Raw genomic sequence first — 21,229 nt, 5'->3', positions numbered from 1 at the left:
CTACATAAACGGTGTTCCTGTGCCCAATGGTGTGTGAGATTGATGCTGTGCATGCACGGCCCACATGGAGACTGCTGACAAATTCTCCAATCCATGCTCCAGGAAGGTACCAAGATCACAGTGGAACACCCACAGGAGAACTTCTTAATGAAGAACACATACTTAATACAGCTTTGAAATTTTACCATGCAGAAGAAAAATGTTGCTTTTAACTACCTTAATTTAAGTGAAACATGCTCAGCTTCCTTACTTTTTCAAATCTTTTTTTTTTATTTCCCTTTCCGTTTTTATTAGTTCACATTTAAACACAATGCTATACTGCATAGTAGTTGTCTTTTGAAGGGGCGGTGGGACATGATGCCTGAACGTGTACTTCCGCTTCCAAATGAGGAGTGTAGTTGACCGATCAGTGCATAACTCGACTGCTCATAACTCTGAAGTTCTACTGCACCTTTCTTTTCCTAAATTTCATCTATCTCGGGGGAAATCAGATTAGAAACCATCCAAAAGTACAATGAGCCAAGAAAATGGGTAGCTGTTTAAATAATCAAGTTAAGCAATACTTAAGGCTAATTTGGAATTTACCAACTAAATAAAACCCATAAATGTGAGAGCTCACCAATTACCATCAGGGTATTTCGGGAACACGTGGGTAGGATCTGAGTTAATAGCATAACTTGAGTTCCCAAGTATTCCAAAGGTAAAAGAGAAATCCCACTTTGTATCTTGGGTCAGCCAACCCCACCAGTCAACTATTACAGAATATTTGCTGTTTCAACTATTACATTTTTTAATAATAATGAAATTATTATCGCTTTTGGGAGTATTTTTACTGCCTACCTTAAAGTACTTTATAAAGGAGTACCAACTATCATTTCTATCCTTTTATAAATGAAGAAATTGAGGTACAGAAAGAAAAGTGACTTATCCAAGGTCACAGCTTGTCAGTGGCAGAACTAGGAAGGCAGTCAAGGTTTTTCTGATTAGCTCATTTCAAGGGAAGAACTATTACTCTTTTCAGCATATGTAGCGGCAAGTACAAATGACCAGAATTTTTCTGATGAAATTTAGTCTGGTAGAATGAAATATTTTAATGTGTCTATCACAGATTCAAGAAAAGCTCTGGCTGAAACACACCAGTGTCCTTCGGCACTCTGACTTCCCCCTAGTTCCATGGATTGCTGAGGCCAGGATTGCTTGGCCTCTGTCTCCCTGATAGTTGGACTGGAATTCTCTTGTAAAATTCACCTGGGAAACAGCTGAAAGCCCTCCTGAAGGGGAAGCCACAAAGCTGGAAAAATCTTTTGATTCAAGAAAAACCCTGTTTTAGGAAACTCCTTTATATGAAAATATTTATATTTTTGATGTTTTGTTCTGTTTGAAACTCTCTCAACACACAATTCTTTTTGGAAAGGGAATCTCCCTTTCGGAAAGTTGTAATGGCAACCTGACACACATCTGTAACCAATTCTCTCCTCCCAGCTATGTTCAACAGCAGCATAAAGAGAAACTCGGTCTCAAATGATAGCTTTCAATAGAGATGGAATTTCTTTGTCTTCCTCCTCAACACTAGTATGAATATGGAAAAAGAAATGCTATACAAAAGTAAAAAAATCCTTATTTCTACAATACTTCAGTGGAATTAAAAGTTAAGTGTGTAATTAAATGCACTCTGTATCAGTGCTCAGCATCTTGCAAGATCAAGGCTCATGACTAAAATGCTTCAGAGCAAGGGTACTTTTTTCTTGTGTAAGTAAAGAATTGTATATAGCAAGGTAGAGTAAATAAAAAAATCTTTAACAGAGTCACATTTCATTTTTTTTTAAATACTGGCAACCAGTTAGTTTTGCCACCTGCTTTCACTTCATGTTCCTGTATCTGAAACCAGACACAAAGTAAACACTAGCCACTCAGGCTGTGTCTACACTATGAGCTAAAATCGAATTGATTAAAATCGATTTATTAATGCTGGGTTTTATCAATTTGATTTTGAGCATCCTCACCTTCCTACATACTCCCCACAAAATCGACTTATTTCTGACACACACAAGTAGCTTAAATCAAGTGCTGCAGCAGTGTATTGTGGGAACCTATCCTACTGTTCCTTGAGCCCTGTAGCATTCTGGCTATTTTCACTGGTGCAGCATGGGAAAAAAAGTGGCCCACAAGTAGATGGGGGTATCTGAGGACATATTCCCACATTTCATTCCCCTTTTTTCACATCCATGTTAAAAAAGTCCCTTTTTCCAGATGGGTGTCTGGCTTGCTTTTATAAGAGATGTGCATTTTATAATTGAGGAGAGGGGAGGTGTAGTAAACCCGTCCCAACCGACAGGTTTTTAAAAAAGGGATGCAAAAGCACTGGATCTTTGCAGACTACAGCCAGCCCTGAAAGTTGAGTCCGCCAAGGGAGACTTCCCCCAGGCAGCTAAAAGACCCCAGAACACAGCCAGGTTTGGACCTGCCAAAAAAAGACCCTCAGAACAACAATATTCCTTGCTGCAAGCCTTTCTTCGAGAACTGTGGTAATTGTATAGCTACTATATTGCCTTCACTGAAACAGTTACAGCTTGGGGTGGCAAAAAGACCTCCCGCTACAGCCAACACCCAAAAATCATGACCTCCGAGGGAGACATCCCCTGGGCAGCTGAAAGCTCCCTGGCTACAGCCAGCCCCTTGGCCTGTGGCTAAAACCCATCCAAAAATTTCCTCTCAGAGGACAGCCACATGAGTAACAATGTATTTTCTTCTGCTGCCCAAAAATCATGACTGACCAGATAGATTTTCCCTGGTTGGCTACAGGACCCTCACCGCATGCAAGCTGCCTGGAACCTTGCACACCATATCCTTTTATTGGTTCAGGGTCAAGCCACATGATGTGGCTGGGTACAGATTGCGTAGCACCTCCGAGGGGAGGGAAGGGAGAGGATGTGAGGGTCAAGACAAAATGTAAGTGGATGAAAAAAATAAGAAGTTCCCAGTCCAAGCATAACCCCCACCCACAGACTAGTTGCCACGTAATGGAAGTGAGGGAAAGTTCCAGAATGTATGGTGCCTCTCAGGGAGGGAAGGGAGGACATGTGAGGGGCGGGACAACATGTAAACATCTGAAAAGAAGTTTCTTGTCCTATCAGATAAGCATGACCCCCACCCACAGCCTAGCTGCACATGGTACGAGGGCGGTGGGGGGAGAGGAATAGCAGCTGGCGCCAGGAAGTGCAGAAGAAAAACGCAGCTAGCAGGGGTATACACAGAACCACAGAGTCCACAGCCGTGCCACTCGTAAACACAAAGAAAGAAGATTTTTCAGCCTCTCATGACCCTGCAGCCACGGGCTTCCAGGGGTGCTGAATTGAAACTGTCTTCCTGTGGCCTAATTCCTCCTCACCTGAGAGCACTGAAGATGGAAGAGGCTAGAACGGAGAACTGTGGGGCACATAAGGGACGTGTCTGGAGGCTAATGAATTTGATTTGAAGACATGGCACTTCCTCACTACCCATTGGCTGTGGCCACACAGGGCCAAAACTTCGAAATGGCCATTGAATGTTCAGCGCATCATTAGAATTAGGACACTTTTGAAATCCCCTTATTCCTCTCAGTGGAGGGGAATAAGGGGATTTCGAAAGGTGTGGGGTCCTTTCGAAAACGACCCCGTGTAGCTGCACCAAGCCTCGAGCAGTCGAAAGCAGCGCTTTCGAAGCGCCGCGGCTGGAAGTATCCTAATGCTAATGAGATGCTGAATATTCAATTCCGCGCCTAATTAGTAATCTTCGAAATGGCCATTTGCATGGCAATTTTGAAGTTTTGGCCAAGTGTGACCACAGCCATTTGGAATTTTAAATTCAAACTGAATGCAACGCGCATTAGGTTATGACGATATTATGACATCGATATTATCTCGATTTTAGTGTTCCATAAATCGAGCTAATGGAATTTACAGTGAAAACAGACACTTGGAAAAATCAGGCTAATTGACTTAAAATCGATACTATCTTGTAGTGTAGACACAGCCTCATACATACACCACTGTACAGAGTGAACAAGTAACTCTATTGCTCCAGGAATTGCAACTATGGCAGCACTCTTGAACTTGGGACAGATGTCATTTTTGAAAAGGATGATGTTGATATTGAGGAAGTAACTCTCAACAATTCCAGTAGAAGATGCAGTATGGATGGCCTCTAGAGGCAAACCCATACAGAACTCTTTAATCAGAATGTGGTATCTCAAGAAGGAAAAATTGCAAAGTAGAAAATGGGCAAACCCCAAAAGGGATCCAAAACTGATGCAAATGAATCCTTAGAGGAACAAAATAAATTGCAAGTCAGCTCATTTTAGAGAAAACTCTATCCAAAGACAATTAACACTGAATTATTTTTCTCAGCAGTTCCACAAACAAAGAAAATGGAAAGAAAAAAAAACACAGTGGATTTGTACAAAGGAGAACATTTTAATGAATACTTGTCTGGGGGAAAAATGAAGGCCTTGCTCTTTTGAAGTTTTATATTTAGTTTCTCCTTTTTGAAGTGTGTTTTTAAACTTAATTGCAGCCCAGATGCTCTGAAGCACAAGTGCCTGGCATTTAATTGCATCTCCTTGTACAAATTGATTGGAAGACTTGAGCACAGTTAAATGTATTAATTATGCTATTTTGTAGTTATTCTCTTACTTGTCTGCCATGGAGAGTTTATTAGTTTGCTGTTTGTAGTTACTGGTTATCTCATTTTGTACACGCTGAACAAGTTCCTCATCAATGGCATATTGTATTGCTGTCTGGATCACATCCAACCACCAAGGAGACCCAGAATGCATCTGTATGCAAGAGAGATTTATTCAGGAATACTCACAAGTAAATGCTATGCACACAATAATAGGATCCCTTTTTTTCTCCCCTTTCTTACCCTTTAGCCCACATTCTGTTTGGACTGGTAAATTCTACTGGACGTAGGCAAGAGATGAAGATACAGTAGGAAAATCCCACCTCTGGCCAAAAATATATCCAGAATAATCAGAACATAAGACTGGCCATACTGGGTCAGACCAAAGGTCCATCTAGCCCCATATCCTGTCTTCTGACAGTAGCCAATGATAGATGCCCAAGAGGGAACGAACAGAAAAAGTGATCCATCCCTTGTTGCCCATTCACAGCTTCGGACAAGTAGACTAACAGCCATTGATGGACCTAGCCTCCATGTATTTAGTTCTTCTTTGACCCCTGTTACAGTCCTGGTATTCACTGAGGCCTTTGGCAAGGAGTTCTACAGGTTGACACGTAAGGTCTTTGGAAGCAGGGACCCTCTTTTTTTATATGATTGTGTTGTGCCCAACACAGTGGAGTTCTCCTCTGATCAGGTCCTCCAGGGTTAGCATTTTACAAATATTAAATAATACTTGGAATCTAGGACATACAGGTTAAAAGAAATTAGTAAAACAAAAATTATAAGCCCAAGTGAGGCACGTGCCTTTCTCTGGAGGTCACGAATGGTCTGTAGCACTGGCTGCAAGGCCTGATGAGCTTCTGTAACCTCTGCATTGGATTTACTCATATAATGTTGTCGCAGTTGTTCAGCCTATATGCAAATAAAAGTTTAAATTATGCACCAGTCATTTATATTTACAAGCAATAATTAAACACAGAAAAGCTCTGAGCTCCTGTATTGTATTAGTCCAAGAGTGAGGTTGGTTACCCCAGGTCTATATTTATTTCTCTGCAAATTGTGTGTGTGGCAGGGGGGTTGTTTGTTTTTATTAAAGAGCTTGAATTGCATGAGATTATAAAACATGAGAACAGTAGTCTTGTGACAAAGTGTAGGCAGGCAGGAGGCTAACTACCAATTTTTCTTCACCAAACTTTCTAATTTAAGCCACTCTGTTGAGCCTACACAGGAGCTGAGTCAGAGAACAGCAATTTATTTTATACTTTCCCTAAACATCACATCTATGTGCAACATATTGAGTTAAATAATTTTTAGGCCAAAACATGGTGGCCATGACTACTCTAGCCCAAATCTTCAAAATGGCCATTGTGAAGATTACTGATGAGACGCTGAAATGCATATTCAGCACCTCATTAGCATGCCACCAGCCGCAACTCTTCGAAATTGCTGCTTTTCGCTGCTGTGTGGCTCGTCCAGACAGTGCTCCTTTTCGAAAGGACCCCGCCAACTTCAAAATCCCCTTATTCCTATGTGCTGATTCAAATCCCCGGGATTTTGAAGTTCCCAGGGTCCTTTCGAAAAGGAGCCCTGTCTGGACGAGCCACACAGCAGCAAAAAGCAGCAATTTCAAAGAGCCTATGTATTTCAGCATCTCATTAGTAATCTTCAAAATGGCCAGGCATTTGGGCTAGTGTAGACGTAGCCGGTGGGTTGTATTTTTTTTTTTTAAAGAAAAATGCATATTTGGGTTGACTACAACATTTCACAAATATTTCAATTTCATCTCAGGAGAAAAAAAAAGTAAAAAATAATTGATATTTTCAAAATGTTTTGATTCAGAACTCCTTTGTATTTTGAAATTTCCATCACCTCTATTAAAATATATTTTAAAAGCTCCAAATTTTATCTATATATTTAGTTTCAGGTCAAACAAAATATGCTCTGTTTTGCATTTAGCTATGCTGCTCAGAGTACCTTTTCCACATTCGATGAACTGTGTGTGGCTCAAAAGCGTTTCTCTCACCAACAGAACATGGTGCAGTTGATTTGGTTTTATTTTGTGATCCTCTGTGGCTTGACTTGTTCTATTCCCCACAAGAAATGGAAAATTTCATACAGATTTTTTTTCTGCCACTAGCAACTCCCACAACCAAACCCAAAACATGATTCTGGGATCTAACAGTAGGAGCCTTGTAAGAAAGACACAAAAAGTAATTATTCGGCTTCACTCTGCACTTTCAAAGAAACCTCAGCTGGAGACCTATATACAGTTCTGGTCAGTAAACTTCAGGAGAGATGTGGAGAAACTGGATTCAGAGAACAACAAAAGGTCTACAAAACATGACCTAAAACATGACTGGCTCTGTTTAATCTAAAGAGAAGATGGAGCAGGTACATGACACCAAGTATGTAAAAGTTTGTTATAAAGAGTAGGGTGATAAATTGTGCTTCTTATCCACTGAAGCTAAGAAAGGGTTTACATTACAGCAAGACACAATTTAACATAGAAATTAGGAAAAATCTGCTAACTCTAAGGATAGTTATGCTCTAGAAAACATTACCTAGGAAGGTTATGGCATCTTCATTAATAGCAGTTTAACAGCCTGAACAAATATCTGACAGGAATGTACTAGTTAATATTTGGTCCTGCCTCAGTGCAGCAGACTGGATAACCTATTGTGGTTCCTTCAAGTCCAACATTACTACAATTGTGACAATCTGACCTACTGTATAGCAAAGCCCACAGAATGTCCCAAAATAATTCCTGGAGACTTTTTTTTTTTTAAAAATATACAATTTTTAAATTACCACTAATAGAGAATACAATATGACTGTCGGTAAAAATGTAAGAGCTCACCAGATACTTGTGAAGTGAAAAGTTGTCTGTAATTTACTGAAAACATTCAACAGATTGCTTTGCAAAATTCAAATACAAGTATTTGCCATAGTTTGGTCCATGAAGCGGCTAATACATGAGGGGCTCAACATTCACGAGGGTTCTGTGTTGAGAACCCTCGCAAATGTTGAATTTTGCAAATATGGCAGCTGCTCCCTGCCTGGAGTCTGGCTGCTGGGGCTCCCTGCCCCAGGGCCCCAGAAAGCAGCAGCCGCCAGCGCTCCTGCCCGGAACCCCAGGAAGCGGCAGCCGCTGGCGCGCCTGCCTGTAGCCCCAGGGAAAGTGGCGGCTGCCAGCCCTCCCTGCCCTGGAGCCCCAGGGGAGTGGGCACTTACAAATAATTAAATTTGTGAACCTTTAGTTTGTGAATGTTGAGACCCTACTGTACTTACTTCTGCTCCTCTGAAACCCATTTTAAATATGGCACTATTTGACCCCAGTCCTGAAAATATTTGTGAGAGGTACTTTATTTCAGTCACAACTAGACTCATTGACTGTGAGACTATTCATACATAAAAACTTGCAAGATCATAACTCAAAGTTAATTAATATGGCTGGAGATTTACCTTTTTGGTCTGAATTCCTCCCCTTTGTTTTGACATGAAAGAATAAAGATGGTTATAGTCTTAAAAAATAAACTATGACCTGCTAAATATATTCTTTAAATATATTTACACCAACAATTACCTCTTCCTCAAGTCTACCATCACGCAAGGTTGGTGGTATTCCCGGATGTTTTGTCGCCAGCAGTTCCATCAGGTTGTGTGTAGAATGAAGTCTCTACACATACAGAAAGGCAACAATTATCATGAAACAGAATATACTGCATTATCTGTTACAGAAACAACATAATCATCAGTGGAATGGCAGAGCAAGGCTACTTATGAGACTAATAATGAGTATTTTATTTAAAGTTAGGAATTCCCTTTTGAATTATAAAGTACCTCTCTTACGAAGGTGGGTAAGCATAATTACCTCCATCTACAAAAAGCAAAAAAGAAACCAGAGTGCCTGACTCACCCAGGATTTCAAAGCAAATCAGTAAGAAAGTCTGAAAAATGCTCCATGTCTTCAATTCTCTATTGGTACTCTGTTCACTAGATCACTGCTGTTCCTCTTAAACCTATTCTGAGATTCAATGCTTTTATCTTAAGTATTATTTTCAAATGATTTTTAAAAACATACAAAGTTGCTTATATGAACCTAAAATGGATAAACTTTAAAAAAAAGATGAAAAAATAAACTCTGGGCAACTTCTTCCATATTTATGAAGTTTCAGTAGCTTCATTAACATCATTATTGTATCAAAATCATTGCGTTTAAGGCCAGAAGAGACCCTCAGACCATATACTGTCACTTCCTTTATATCCCAAGCCACAAAACACCCAGTTACACACAAACTCCCCAAGCCCAGAATCCAGAATCACACTAAAGTATTGCAGTCTTCAAGAGATATTATGATCTTCAAGAGACTAAACCCTTGTGTGCCACAAGAGGGACAGCAGTGCACCACTGCTCAAGGTCCCTGCAATGGAAGGGAATTCACTTAGTGAGCTATACACAGCCACGAAGAGGCAGTTTGACATACTTGAGGTAGATCCTGCTTGAATTGATGAAACAAGAACAACACTGGGTAGAATAAATCAACATGGCAAAATTAACTCCACATTGGTGCAGAGTTCTATATTAGAAGATCTCAGTGAAGGGCCATGGCCTGAAATACTATTACATCTCCCTTGGGGAGTATAAGTAGCAAGACAAACTAACAGGCAACTAGCTCACTTTTGAATTATTGTCCAACAACATATGAACATGCTTCTTTTTAAAAGCTGAGTCTACACTCGCCGTGAAAGACTGAACACTTACGTTCGATCTTCCAGGGTGCCACTTCACGCATGCGCGAAACGGTGTGTTCCACGGTGAATGTCAACCCCAGAACTTTATTTGAGCGGCAAGGTATTAAGGAAAGTCGACAAGAGCAGTGCTCCCATTGACTTTCAGCCGTGAACACAGGCATGGAAGTCGACAGCTCCAAAGTCAATTTTTGGTATGCAATTGGTGTTCCAAAAATTGAGTAGCAGCCATCGACCTTCCAGGTAGGTGTAGATGCAGCTTAAGACAAAAAAGAGTTTGTCCAAACTTATGTACTCCAACATGCTCTTTAAATACAAAAATCTCATCTGTAGTTTCCTAAAAGGATACTGTCACTATTTTAATGTCTTGTGTTATAATGTACTTAGAGGTATAATTTTTTGTGATACACCAATTTGACTAAGCTTCTTTTATACTCCTGGGACCATTGTGATTGTTTCATGTTTGTCTTCTATACTCTAGTACTACTAATATTAGCAGTCATATGCAAGACTCCACGATTAGAGCTTGCTAAAATCGGTTGTAGATCAGCAGGCAGAGCTCACATCCTATTTTGGTGCATCACTTAAAATTAGAGGCAAGGCTTTACAAAATTTTTTGTTGCAATATGGAGGCTTTTAAACAAGAAGTCTGTAGATCAGCAGGCTTTTCTCATAGATCACCATGCTTCAAAATATAATATATTTGAAGACAGAATAAGTTAATAATGTCCTTTTTGGCACGTCCCAATGAGAAATAGCTGTATAAGAAATTTAACTGTAACATGAGAGCTTCATTTTAGTATACATTGACATATAATATGCAGCCCTGCAGCACCTTAAAAGACAGGCAGGTAAAACCTCATTTAATGAGATAACCGGTTAAATGCTAGGTTTAACTGGTTAACTATTAAAGGGGCATGGGGGGCAAGGAGGGGCTGGGGAGGCCACTCCAGCCCACGTGGGCTGGACTGGCTCCTCTGCCATGGTTAGGGCTTCTCTGGCTATGCTGGAGCACCCTCACCTGGGGATCACCAGGGCCTGGGGCTGCTCTGGCCTGGCTGGAGCATCACTGCCTGCACTGCTGCCATTGGTAGGAGGTGCTCCAGCCCAGCCAGAGCAGCCCTGGTCCCTGATGTGCCATGGATATGAGCCCTCCCAGCCCAGCCAGAGCAGCCCCAGACTTGGCACAGGTGGGTTCATTCCATCTGGGCTGGAGCAGCCCTGGTTCCCGGCACACTGGGTGCTCTGTGGGCGGTGGTGCCCCAGCCCAGCCAGAGTAGTCCCTGTCCATGGCAGGGGGCGTTTCTCCAGCCTGGTTGGTCTGGAACAATCTCCCCAGGCTGCCTCCTCCCTGGGCTGCTCCAGCCCCAACTGGTTAACTGTAAATTACAGGATGAGACTTACTAGTTAAACGGTTAATTGTTAACATCCTTACTTAAAGACTAACAAATTTATTAAGTCATGCACTTCCATGGGTAAGACCCACTTCTTCAGATGACTGGCGTAAAGTGAAGTGAGTGTTACCCACAAAAGCTCATGATCTAGTATATTTGTTAGTCTTTAAGGCACTACAGGATTGCTTGTTTATGGTGAAGCTACAGACTAACACTACTACCCCATGAGACTATACACTGATGCTTGTTTGTTTAAAAATAATGCCCGCAAACTTATATGCATACTTACTTGCAGTGAATCTGTTTTGAGTTTTTCTTTGTGCTCTTCAGAGGAACGCAACACCTCTCTGTACAGGTCTGCTGCCAATGCATATTCATCTGAAGAATTCAAATATGCTTAGAACCAACACAACATGATTTCTATTTCCAAATGGCCACAAATGGCTATCATCTACAACACATGTAAGATGCTTTCAGCGGGACCATCTACTACTCTTCACTTGCTGTTTTTTTTGGTTGATGTAAGCTGCCCATTTTAAAAGACCAACCAAAGAAGAGCGTTTTTCCCAACATAATGGAGCTCTATCCTGAAAAGTCCATAAGAATGGCATTGTGGGATAATATATGGCTGTGTCTACAATACAAAAGTAACTTCGAAGCAAGCAACTTTGAAGTTGAGCATCTACACACACCCCACTTAGAAATTAAACTTCAAAGTAAGGCACTACTCCATTCCTGGAGTAGGACTTGGAAGTTGTGCTCCCTACTTCAAAGTTAACTTCGAAGTAAGGGAAAAATTGTGTGTAGACTCTCTGCTGGCTACTTCAAAGTAGTGCCTAACTTCAAAGTTAGTTTCTAGTGTACATGCACCCTATCTGTTGTTTTGCAATGACTTCAAGAGCAAACCATCTCAGTTTCTAAGGTACATGATTTTTGCAACTGTCAGGCTGGCAAACTCATCATGGTTTAACAGTCTAGCAGAATTTTGCAGGCCATATTTTCATACTTCAAAATTAGCCCTAAAATCCTATTCAGGACAATACCCAGAGCATTAGCGCAGCTAAATGCAGAATTTGCCCATTCACAACTATGAACTGACTCTTTCAATGACAATGAATAGTAACTGAGTGACACAACAGCATGGTGGTTAGGGCACTTGCCAAGGGAGTGGAAGATGCTATGTCAAGTGCCTGCTCCACTGGCTATTTACTTAGTTATAAAAAGTAGAACTGCATCAATGGGAGAGACTAAGAAAGACACATGAAAATGCCCCACAGCCCAATGGCTAGAGCACTCCCCTGTAATATAGGAGGTCTATGTTCAAACCCCTTCTCCAATTAATGCAGAAAGAGAAGTTGAATTCATGTTTCTTGAATCCGGGGTGAGTTCTCTATCCCCTAGGCTAATGGCTTTAAAGGAAGCCACCTCCCATTGCAACCTCCACTCATTCTCCCCACACTGACTTTTTGTGAATCTAATCTGCTTTTGTCAAAATCCTCAGTCACAATGCTTAAGTTTGACCCACTAAATTAATTCTGATTTGTCAAAAATATTTTGTTTGACCTGAAATGAAAAGTTTATTTTGATTTTTCAGACTTGCCAGTAAACAAAATCATCCATTCTTTACTCAGCTATAGTTTAAGAAGTTATATATACCCTGACCAAAAAAAAAACAAACAAAAAAACAAAACCAATATTAATTTGAAGCTCTATTTGTAAATCATAAAAAGAAAACAATTATACATGCTTTCTTTCCTTCCAACAAGCAGCATAGGAAAGGCAGACAGTATGATAATGGTGAAAAAGTCCCCTTCTAGCTCCAAGTATCTTGCAATGTCATGTTTGAACAGGAGCTAGGATTTCTTATGCAGACTCTAAGCTGTTGGTGGCACAAGAGTAGGTGTTCATGAAGGAGGATACCTGTTTAGTAAAACAGTTTACTGTTTTTCTTAAAAAGGGCAAAACTTCACCTTTACTACTAGTACATTTCAAAGAACTGAAACTTTGCTGATAATTTATTTTCATTATTACTGTTTATTCTACCAGGAATACTTGCTTTTCTGTCCTGTAAATCCCAGCAGCCATTACAAGCTACTTATTTCGAACCTATTAATTGCTCATACATTGAACTAACTTTTCAGGGAGTACAGGTGATGGCAAGTTACAGGGTGGGAAAGTTGTCTTGTAAAAGCTTTACTGAAAGAACTATACAGATAAACTGAAAAGACTGCTAAAGTTAATACGACTTAACTAAAAATTACATTGTGATTTGACAAATCTGAATTACTGTAGTAAACTGCCTATTTCAAAGTGTCTTGGTAATCAAGTGGACAACATCTGATTAACAGGTGCAAGTGGAAAAGAACTGAACAACACTTATCTTTATGCTCATAAGAGAGTATTTTAAAAGTGAGCAGTAACACTATAGCTAAGGAAGGTAATTCCATGCACCTTATTTGTGTTAAAAAAAGATAACTAAGGCTGTGTCTACATTTACCACAAATACCAATGACCGCTATGTAATTTTAGGTATGCCAATTGCGCACCAAAAATCGATTTTGCAGCCATCAATATTCGTCACTGTCCCCACTACAGAATGACAAAGAGAGCACTCCTCCCATGGGCATTCCTTAATCATTGCAGCTCGCAAGGAGTTCCGAGGTCAACATTGTACAAGCTGACAATGTTCAAACTTTCACAGCAACTGCAGACCCAGCCTTAGCAAAAGAAAAAGAAAAGAAAAAGGCAGGCTCCGCTTTTGCTTTGAACATTTAGAACTAAGCATCCAAGAAAATTATGCTGCCTGGTAACAGATTCACACAATTATTTCTCCTTGCTTCATTTTTCAGATTTCTGATTAGAACTCACAAAACCCCCACACTGACTCAACTGGAATCCACACTGCCACTTACATGCTAATCTACTTTCAACTAAACAGTGTTTGCAGTGACAATAGCATAATGCCTTCTTCCATTTCTTACATTCTCCATGTATGCTGCAATTGCTCTAGGCTTGGGGGTGGAAAGTGCTCTCTTTATTGCTATTAAATTGATTATCCTTTTTACTTTGAACTTCAAATGGCAACATCAATCCTTGCTATTGATGTCTCTAAAAATCTATTATCACTTAAAACAATATTGCCAAACCATCCATATATTACAGGTTGCACCTCCTAAAACCAACACTCTCCAGTCTGGTAACATCCCTGATCCGTTAGGATCAGGGATATTCCTGGACCAGAAAGCCCAGGCAGGAAGACAAGCTAGAGTCTGCATCCTCCAGAAGTTCCATGGAAGGCAGTGTGGGCGGGTGCCCCTTGGGCAGCGTGGGCCGGAACCGGAGTCCAGCCAGCCCAGCAGCAGATGGGCAAGCAACCTACTGAGCGGGGAAGGGAGTGGCAGCTTGGGGGCCAATGCAGGGAACTTCCCTTGATCCAGCAAATTCTCTTGTTCAGGACCAGTTAAGTTGTGACCATGCCAGACCAGGGAGGTGCAACCTGTATATGATAATGAAAATGAATTGCATTTCACTTTATTCAGGCTTTTTGTCTCATAACACCTTTGACTGAAATGTTTAAACAATTCTATATAATGCCACATAATGCCTAGGCAAGAGGGCAAAGATTTCACTGACCATTAGATCAAAGGAACAAAGCTGACTGACTGGTAGGAATGTGCGAAGGACAAAAAATTCTGATAAATTAAGCATCACATGTATTTCTGGCATTGTGCTACTCTCTGTAGTTCTATTACCTACAAAAAGCCTTTGACGTAGCTGAATATTTGACCCCTTCTCATCCCTATTAGGTCTTTGAGCTCCAGCCATCATCCTTCTTGGGAGAGAGTCCTGTGACACTCACTGTCTAGGTTGGAGATTTAGGCACCAAATCTTCCCTGCAATTCATTCTCATCACCTCAGCAACTCTGACTTTACTTTGGCACTTTACTTCATAAAACAAAGTATTATTTATTCACAGCAAAACGACTACAGAGAAAACACGTCAAACAATAAACAGCTGAAATGAAGCCTTAGCTTGTCAGCTTGTCATCCATCTGCCACATGGAAGACTGTAGCAGAGGCTTCAAAGTATTTCAGATACTATCATAGGGTCTCTCCCTCTGGCTCCCAGTCTTATGTCCATTCCTGGGCCAGGTGACAGTGACCTCTCCCATGCACTTCAGAGTGCTTAGTTCTCTGTCAAACAAGGAACCTAAAACCATATATTCTTGAACCAAATAAAACCAGTTTATTCAATTTTTCCCAGGGATGTGGCTTCTCTAGACTGGTTACTTACCCAGGGACTTTGCATTAGTCACCACCTACAGATTTTAATTCCGGCAGGAAAACATTTAGCACCTCCATGAAGCAAATATATAATCCCTATCTAAGATACACAACTTTTACAAAATTAATACAAGAATCTTCAGACATTCTTAGTGTCCACTGCACGTGTCACAGTAGACCTTAGACCTAACACTGCCTTAGACCTAACAAAAACTGAGGTAAAAGGACCTAATTCACCTCAGTTTTACATAAATGCAACTTAACAGGCTTTAGTGGAGTTACACTTTGATTACAAGAGTGTGATAGCAGGAGCAGGCTAGATTTGTTACTTTTATCCTCTCTCGCGATTAGCCTAGAAGAATGTTACAAAATGGAAAGTTCTATGATGTAGTTTTTAATATACTGCACCTCCTCCTTCTCTATCAGCTCAGAAAAATGTGTTTGCACTTCCGACGTTGCCTATATGCTGTTTCAGTTTTCTGTTACTGTATTATACACGTTTTCCTAAAACCAATGGAGCCGCCATTTTGCCACAACAGCTAAACAGGGTGAAATAACATACTGTAGCAATCTGCTTTTACCTTTAATGATATGGATACCAGCTAAGCCGTTGAGAGCACACACTAGTTGTCGATGGGCTTCCTCACATTCTGTTCGACATTTCTTCTGCAATGAAGTCAATAGCTCCTCCATGGTCATGGTACTGAAATAAAGAACTAATACATCAATTTTGACATAAAACAGACTCTGCACTTCCATGAAAGGTCATATTGTACATGGCAGATATATCATGCGAACATATGTTTGCCACATAATAATCAGTCTCCAGGACAATATAGACAAAACATATGTTTGCCACATAATAATCAGTCTCCAGGACAATATAGCAAAATGACTTAGTTTTAGCAATCATTCCCTCAGATGCCACATCTGCAGTTACACATTGTGCTCCAATCACTAAACTTAGGCAGGGCATATTTCGGAGAGTAGAAATGAATTCTCACACTCTGCGAAGACTTGGAAAAATTAGAATTGTCAGAACTCCAGTACCAGGAATTGCTCCCACTCCTTCATACTGTCCACTTGGTACAAGTCTCAAGACTGCAACAATACAGCATCATTCCTCCAGAGAGTGGGAAACACAGGCCATTCTGTAGAGAAAGAGCTATGCAATCTATTTTAAAATCACCCTCCCTCAGGGACCATCTCAGCAACATGACTGAGCTCTACCAGTCTTTCAAGGGCTTGTGAGAATGTTCTGCTGTCAAGATATCTTTCCACTTTGTAATGGGCCAGTCTCCTTTTATTTTAATTCTACTTAAGAGCAAACTTAAAAAGGGATCCCCTTGTGCAAGAGGATATACAAAGAAAGAATAAAGAGCAAATCGAGACAGCCAAGACAAAGTACAGTGGAAAGGAGGTAAACCAAGCAAGAGAAGAGAGTGATGGTTGGCAAGATTTCAGTGCTCCTACTGTCTTTCAAGTGTGGGAGATGGAGGTGTTATTGATTTAAAATTGCAGTTTATACTGAACTACATTTCTCAGCTGTATTAGCACATATGCACTGCACCTTTTGCTCACACTCTGCTTAGGTTTAGCCAATGCCATTACTCTTTCATTTTCACAAGCATGGACAGTGAAAAAATTCTAAAAGCAAAACAAATTAGCACATAAAAATGATGAAACTAAGCTATTTAGACTAGAAAATTAGGATGGTTTAATTATGTCAATTGGGATGTGAAAAATCTACATCGCTGAACTGTGTAGTTAAGCCAACCTAAGTCTCTGTGCAGACAGTGCAAGACCAACAGAAGAATTCTGCCATTAACCAAGCTATCATCATCTGGGGAGGAGAATCCCTCCTGTCAGCATAGGTAGTGTCTATACTGAAGTGCTACAGCAGTACAGCCTTGCCACTGTAGCAAGTGCAGGCAACCCCTCATTCCATTTATTTCAAACAATCAGGTTAATAATTTCAAAAAAAGGCCCTGATTCAGTTTAAATTCTAGGAGAACCTAAAAAGTATTCTGATTAGGAATGGCTCGACAGCCTTATTCACTGCCTTTACCAGAGAATGAGAAAATTAACATTACAGTTCTCCTATCTCTACAATATTCTTAAGATAAATCTTCTCCATGTTCAGGAAATGCTCCATAGCAGCATATTGGTGTATGTTGAACTTGCACATCACTGGAACGTTTGGCAGTACTCACATAGTAATGTGTTTTCAAAACAAAAAGCAGTCAAGTAGCACTTTGAAGACTAGCAAAATAATTTATTAGGTGAGCTTTCATGGGACAGACCCACTTCTTCAGACCATAGCCGTACCAGAATAGGCATGTCACTGTCATGTGCCAACAATGCCCAGATGCTTTGTATATTGGACAGACTTCTAACTCCCTTGGACAAAGGGTTAATGTGCACAAAACAGACATCAGAACACTCCAGATCCACAAACCAGTTGGTTAGTCAACATTTTAATGCAACAGTCCATTCTGTTAATGACTTAAGAGTATGTGTGAAATGACCTAGGTGACAGGCCTGTTCTCTCCTACAGACAACCTCCCAACCTTATGAGGATCCTCACAAACAGCCACAGTCTATACCCCAGGAATACCAGTCCTGGCACCTTTCCTTGCAACAAAGCCCGCTGCCAGCTTTGTCCGCATATCTTCTCTGGAAATACCATCACTGGACCTAACCAGGTTATTCACAGAATCACGGGCACTTTCTCGTGCTCCTCTACTAACATCATATATGCCATCATGTGCCAACAATGCCCAGATGCTTTGTATATTGGACAGACTTCTAACTCACTTAGACAAAGGGTTAATGGGCACAAAACAGACATCAAAACACTCCAGATCCACAAACCAGGTAGTCAACTTTTTAATGGAACGGGCCATTCTGTTAATGACTTAAAAGTATGTGTGTTACCGAAAAAAGTTTTCGCACCGCTATTCAAAGGGAAACAGCCAAGCTGTCTTTTATATTCAAATTCGGCATATTAACACGTGGTTTGAACTGGGACGGGAATTTTCTGAGTCACTGTGGGGCTCGTCTGCATACTTAGATTAAGCTAATTCTTGATGTTCCCCGCCCCACCCCTCCACTCTCTGATTTGCTCACCTTGATCATTTTTTTCTGATTTGTCCTCCTTGATTACTGTTTTTGGTTCTCTGTGCCTTAAATATTGAGTCTGTTCTGGTATGGCTATGGTCTGAAGAAGTGGGTCTGTCTCATGAAAGCTCACCTAATAAATTATTTTGCTAGTCGTTGAAGTGCTACTTGAGTGCTTTTTGTTTTGATAGTATACAGACTAGCACGGCTCTCTGTTACTATTCAATAATGTGCTTTGGATTGCTGGGAATATGGATATTTCTTGTGCTCCACCTCTGCTTCCATACTTTTAAAACTATCAGGTAGAGAAATCTCACAACGGATTGTCTGCTGCTGTAGCTGTTGAGAAGGACTACGACACAGAGTGATAGACACAGAGGAAAGGCCTATAAGGGACAAAGGGATGTAGAAGAGATGAACAAACAAAAAGGTGAGAACAGCTGAAAGACATTCACATTAAGAATTGGTTAAGAACTGAATAAGCTTGGTTCTTTCTTTCCTCTGGCAACAGGAGATTTAAAGAAATGCAGAGGACAACAGTGCTCTCAATCTCTGAGAGCAGATTCTCCACATATCCCTTCTACTGTTGCCAACCAAAAGAGTAGCATTCAACTGCTCCAAGAAGAGCAGCATTAAGACATTTTTGGCTAAAAAGAGGGCTGCTGAAGGAATGGCCTTAATGTATGTGAGTGGAAGGAGAAGATCTTTACAAGTGTGTACATGAAAGCGAAGAGACTCTGAAAGTCTAGCCATAAATTTATTTTAAAAACACAGAAGTTATTAATTCCAATTTATTTAAAACCATGTTTAAAAAGTCTACATTGTGCTCTCATTCACTTTGGCTGGGTCTACACTAGAGAGTTTTGTTGACAGAAGGGGCTTTCTGTCAACATACTTCAGGGAGTGGCTACACACTTAAAGCATTCTCTCGACAGAGTCTCAACAGAACTCTGCATTTGCCTCGACAGTATTATCCCTCAAAAATTTGAGGCGTAACAATCTGTCAGCAGACTTCTGTTTACGGAACTGCAGTGTAGACACGTCTGTCGACACAGAGGGCTTCAGGTTGTCAGGCAGCCCTCTTTGCAGAGCTGCCATTCCACTTTTTGGCACCAGAGGGCAGTGCAGTCGGGCAGTTCTCTGTCGACAGAGCAAGTTGCGTGTAAATGCAATCTGTTGACAGAGGTTCTGTCGAGATTCCCCTGTGGACAGTAACTTGTGTCGACAGATGCTTCTAATGCAGACATAGCCTTTGTGAATAACTCTTCTTTTAAACAATGAACCATGAAGGCTTAATAGGCTTATTTTCTCCCCCTATTCAGTTTCACTCTTCAAGTTTTCAAGTTTTAGTAAAATGTTTGGTCAGCAAACACTGACCAAATAAACACGTCACTAAACTTAGGATTCCAGTTTTGTATCTCATCATAAATATGGTATCTCCTCTAGTATACTACCCTTTTTCATAGTAGTAAAAGGTTAGTCCCTGGAAGAGTGCCAAATAACAATTAACACTGCTTATCTAGCACTCAAGAATTGCTAAAAATATTAACTCTATTGCAACCTTCTCAGCTTCTGACATGAGGGTGTAAGTGGCTCAATTGGCTGGGATAATTTTTGACTTACTGTAACAACACTGGCCCCGACCCTCTACCACTACATTCAGTGGGAGCTTTGCTGTTGAATTCAATGAATGTAGGATCAAGCCCTCAGTTCCCAGTTTAAACAGTGGTAAAATTCACCTTTTCTGCAATGGCAAGAATTCCCCACGAACAGCTTGTGGATGACAGCAGGCCTGCCTCAGGCGCAGCAAAGGGTACAGAATAGAAGTGACCGTCCTCCTGTCCAGGCTGCTAAGCTTAAGAGTCCAGTCAGAAATCTTCCTGAGTTTAACTAGTGCATCTTGGCAACATACTTCATGCTGACGATGATAGAAGTGTCTCTCTACAGGCGAAAAGTGAAGCCAGTGCACATCTTCTCTCTGAGGAGGAATCTGAATCTGTAAAGTAAAACAAAATAAATAAATAAAATGTTTTGGTGAGGGTGCTATTTACAAACAATTGTTTTTATAGTCAATATTTACTTGATCAATCACGTCCTTCTTTGCTGACCTCCACATTACTTTGGCAATCAGGTTGTAGAGAGGCTGAGGATTTTTCCTACAGTAAGGTCGATACAGAAGCTGATCCCACCAATGTTTGACCCAGTAAGGATCAACTCCAAGAAAAAGCACTAAGCCATACAGGTCTGATAAAAAGAAGATTATTTTTATTATATGTTAGTTTCAAATGTCACACAAAAGATTTTTCAACAGGAATGTCACCAGTTCTGAAATACAGGTGCTTAAACAACAGAGGCGGACTCAGTACATCACCCTTCTTCAGAAAAAGAAATGAAACTCCATTAAGTTTACTGTATGCTATGGTCTTTTGGCTGAGACCTTAAATATCAAGGTCTTGACTGTTCTATATAACTTTAAAGACTGTATGACACTTTCCATAAGATGTGGAGCTTTTCCTAGAATCTTGTTTAAAAAATAAAAAGAAAGAAAAACTGCCATCCTTCATTATTTCACAATTTGCAGGGCACCACTTGCTTGCTTACTACCACCCTAGAATGGCTGTACTTCAGCCGAGTTTTACTTAATATAGCATCTTACTTAATATTATGACCAAGGAAATCAATTAGGACTTACAAACTATAAGCATTCTTCTCTAAGAATATAAAATATCTTCTAGAGGAATCTAAAAGTAACAGAGTTGGCAAATGTAGTTCCCTGCTGGAGCCCTAATTCCCTTCTGGAGCCACATACACTACACTACTACAAACACTTGCCTTCTAATCCACGCTGCACAGGAGTGCCACTTACACACCAGCGATTGATCCCACTCAAACGGAGTGCCATTTCTGCAGCCTAATGAGAAAAGACAGGAATACCAATAAGTAGAAAAACATGAAAAGACTGCAAGAGCTCAGAAAAAGCTCACTCGGAAAAAGCATGACAGTATGTATCAGCCTTGCAAACC

General features: G+C 40.6%; 1 protein-coding gene across 4 annotated transcripts in view; it reads right to left on the bottom strand.

Annotated features, from left to right (window-relative positions):
* Positions 1 to 21,229, bottom strand: part of SHPRH (SNF2 histone linker PHD RING helicase) — an 88,421-nt gene that overhangs the window by 31,455 nt on the left and 35,737 nt on the right. For all 4 annotated transcript variants that reach the window (XM_074990425.1, XM_074990426.1, XM_074990424.1 and 1 more), the window contains 8 exons: positions 21,039 to 21,117; positions 20,287 to 20,450; positions 19,946 to 20,202; positions 15,668 to 15,789; positions 11,092 to 11,180; positions 8,243 to 8,335; positions 5,464 to 5,571; positions 4,671 to 4,813 (listed from right to left, as the gene is read on the bottom strand). In XM_074990425.1, the coding sequence (XP_074846526.1) occupies positions 4,671 to 4,813; positions 5,464 to 5,571; positions 8,243 to 8,335; positions 11,092 to 11,180; positions 15,668 to 15,789; positions 19,946 to 20,202; positions 20,287 to 20,450; positions 21,039 to 21,117 (1,055 nt within the window). The remainder of the gene's footprint in view (positions 1 to 4,670; positions 4,814 to 5,463; positions 5,572 to 8,242; positions 8,336 to 11,091; positions 11,181 to 15,667; positions 15,790 to 19,945; positions 20,203 to 20,286; positions 20,451 to 21,038; positions 21,118 to 21,229) is intronic.

This window comes from Carettochelys insculpta, chromosome 3, assembly GCF_033958435.1.
Source record: "Carettochelys insculpta isolate YL-2023 chromosome 3, ASM3395843v1, whole genome shotgun sequence".
NCBI classification, from domain to species: Eukaryota; Metazoa; Chordata; order Testudines; family Carettochelyidae; genus Carettochelys; species Carettochelys insculpta.
This window is presented reverse-complemented; position numbering and strand designations above follow the sequence as displayed.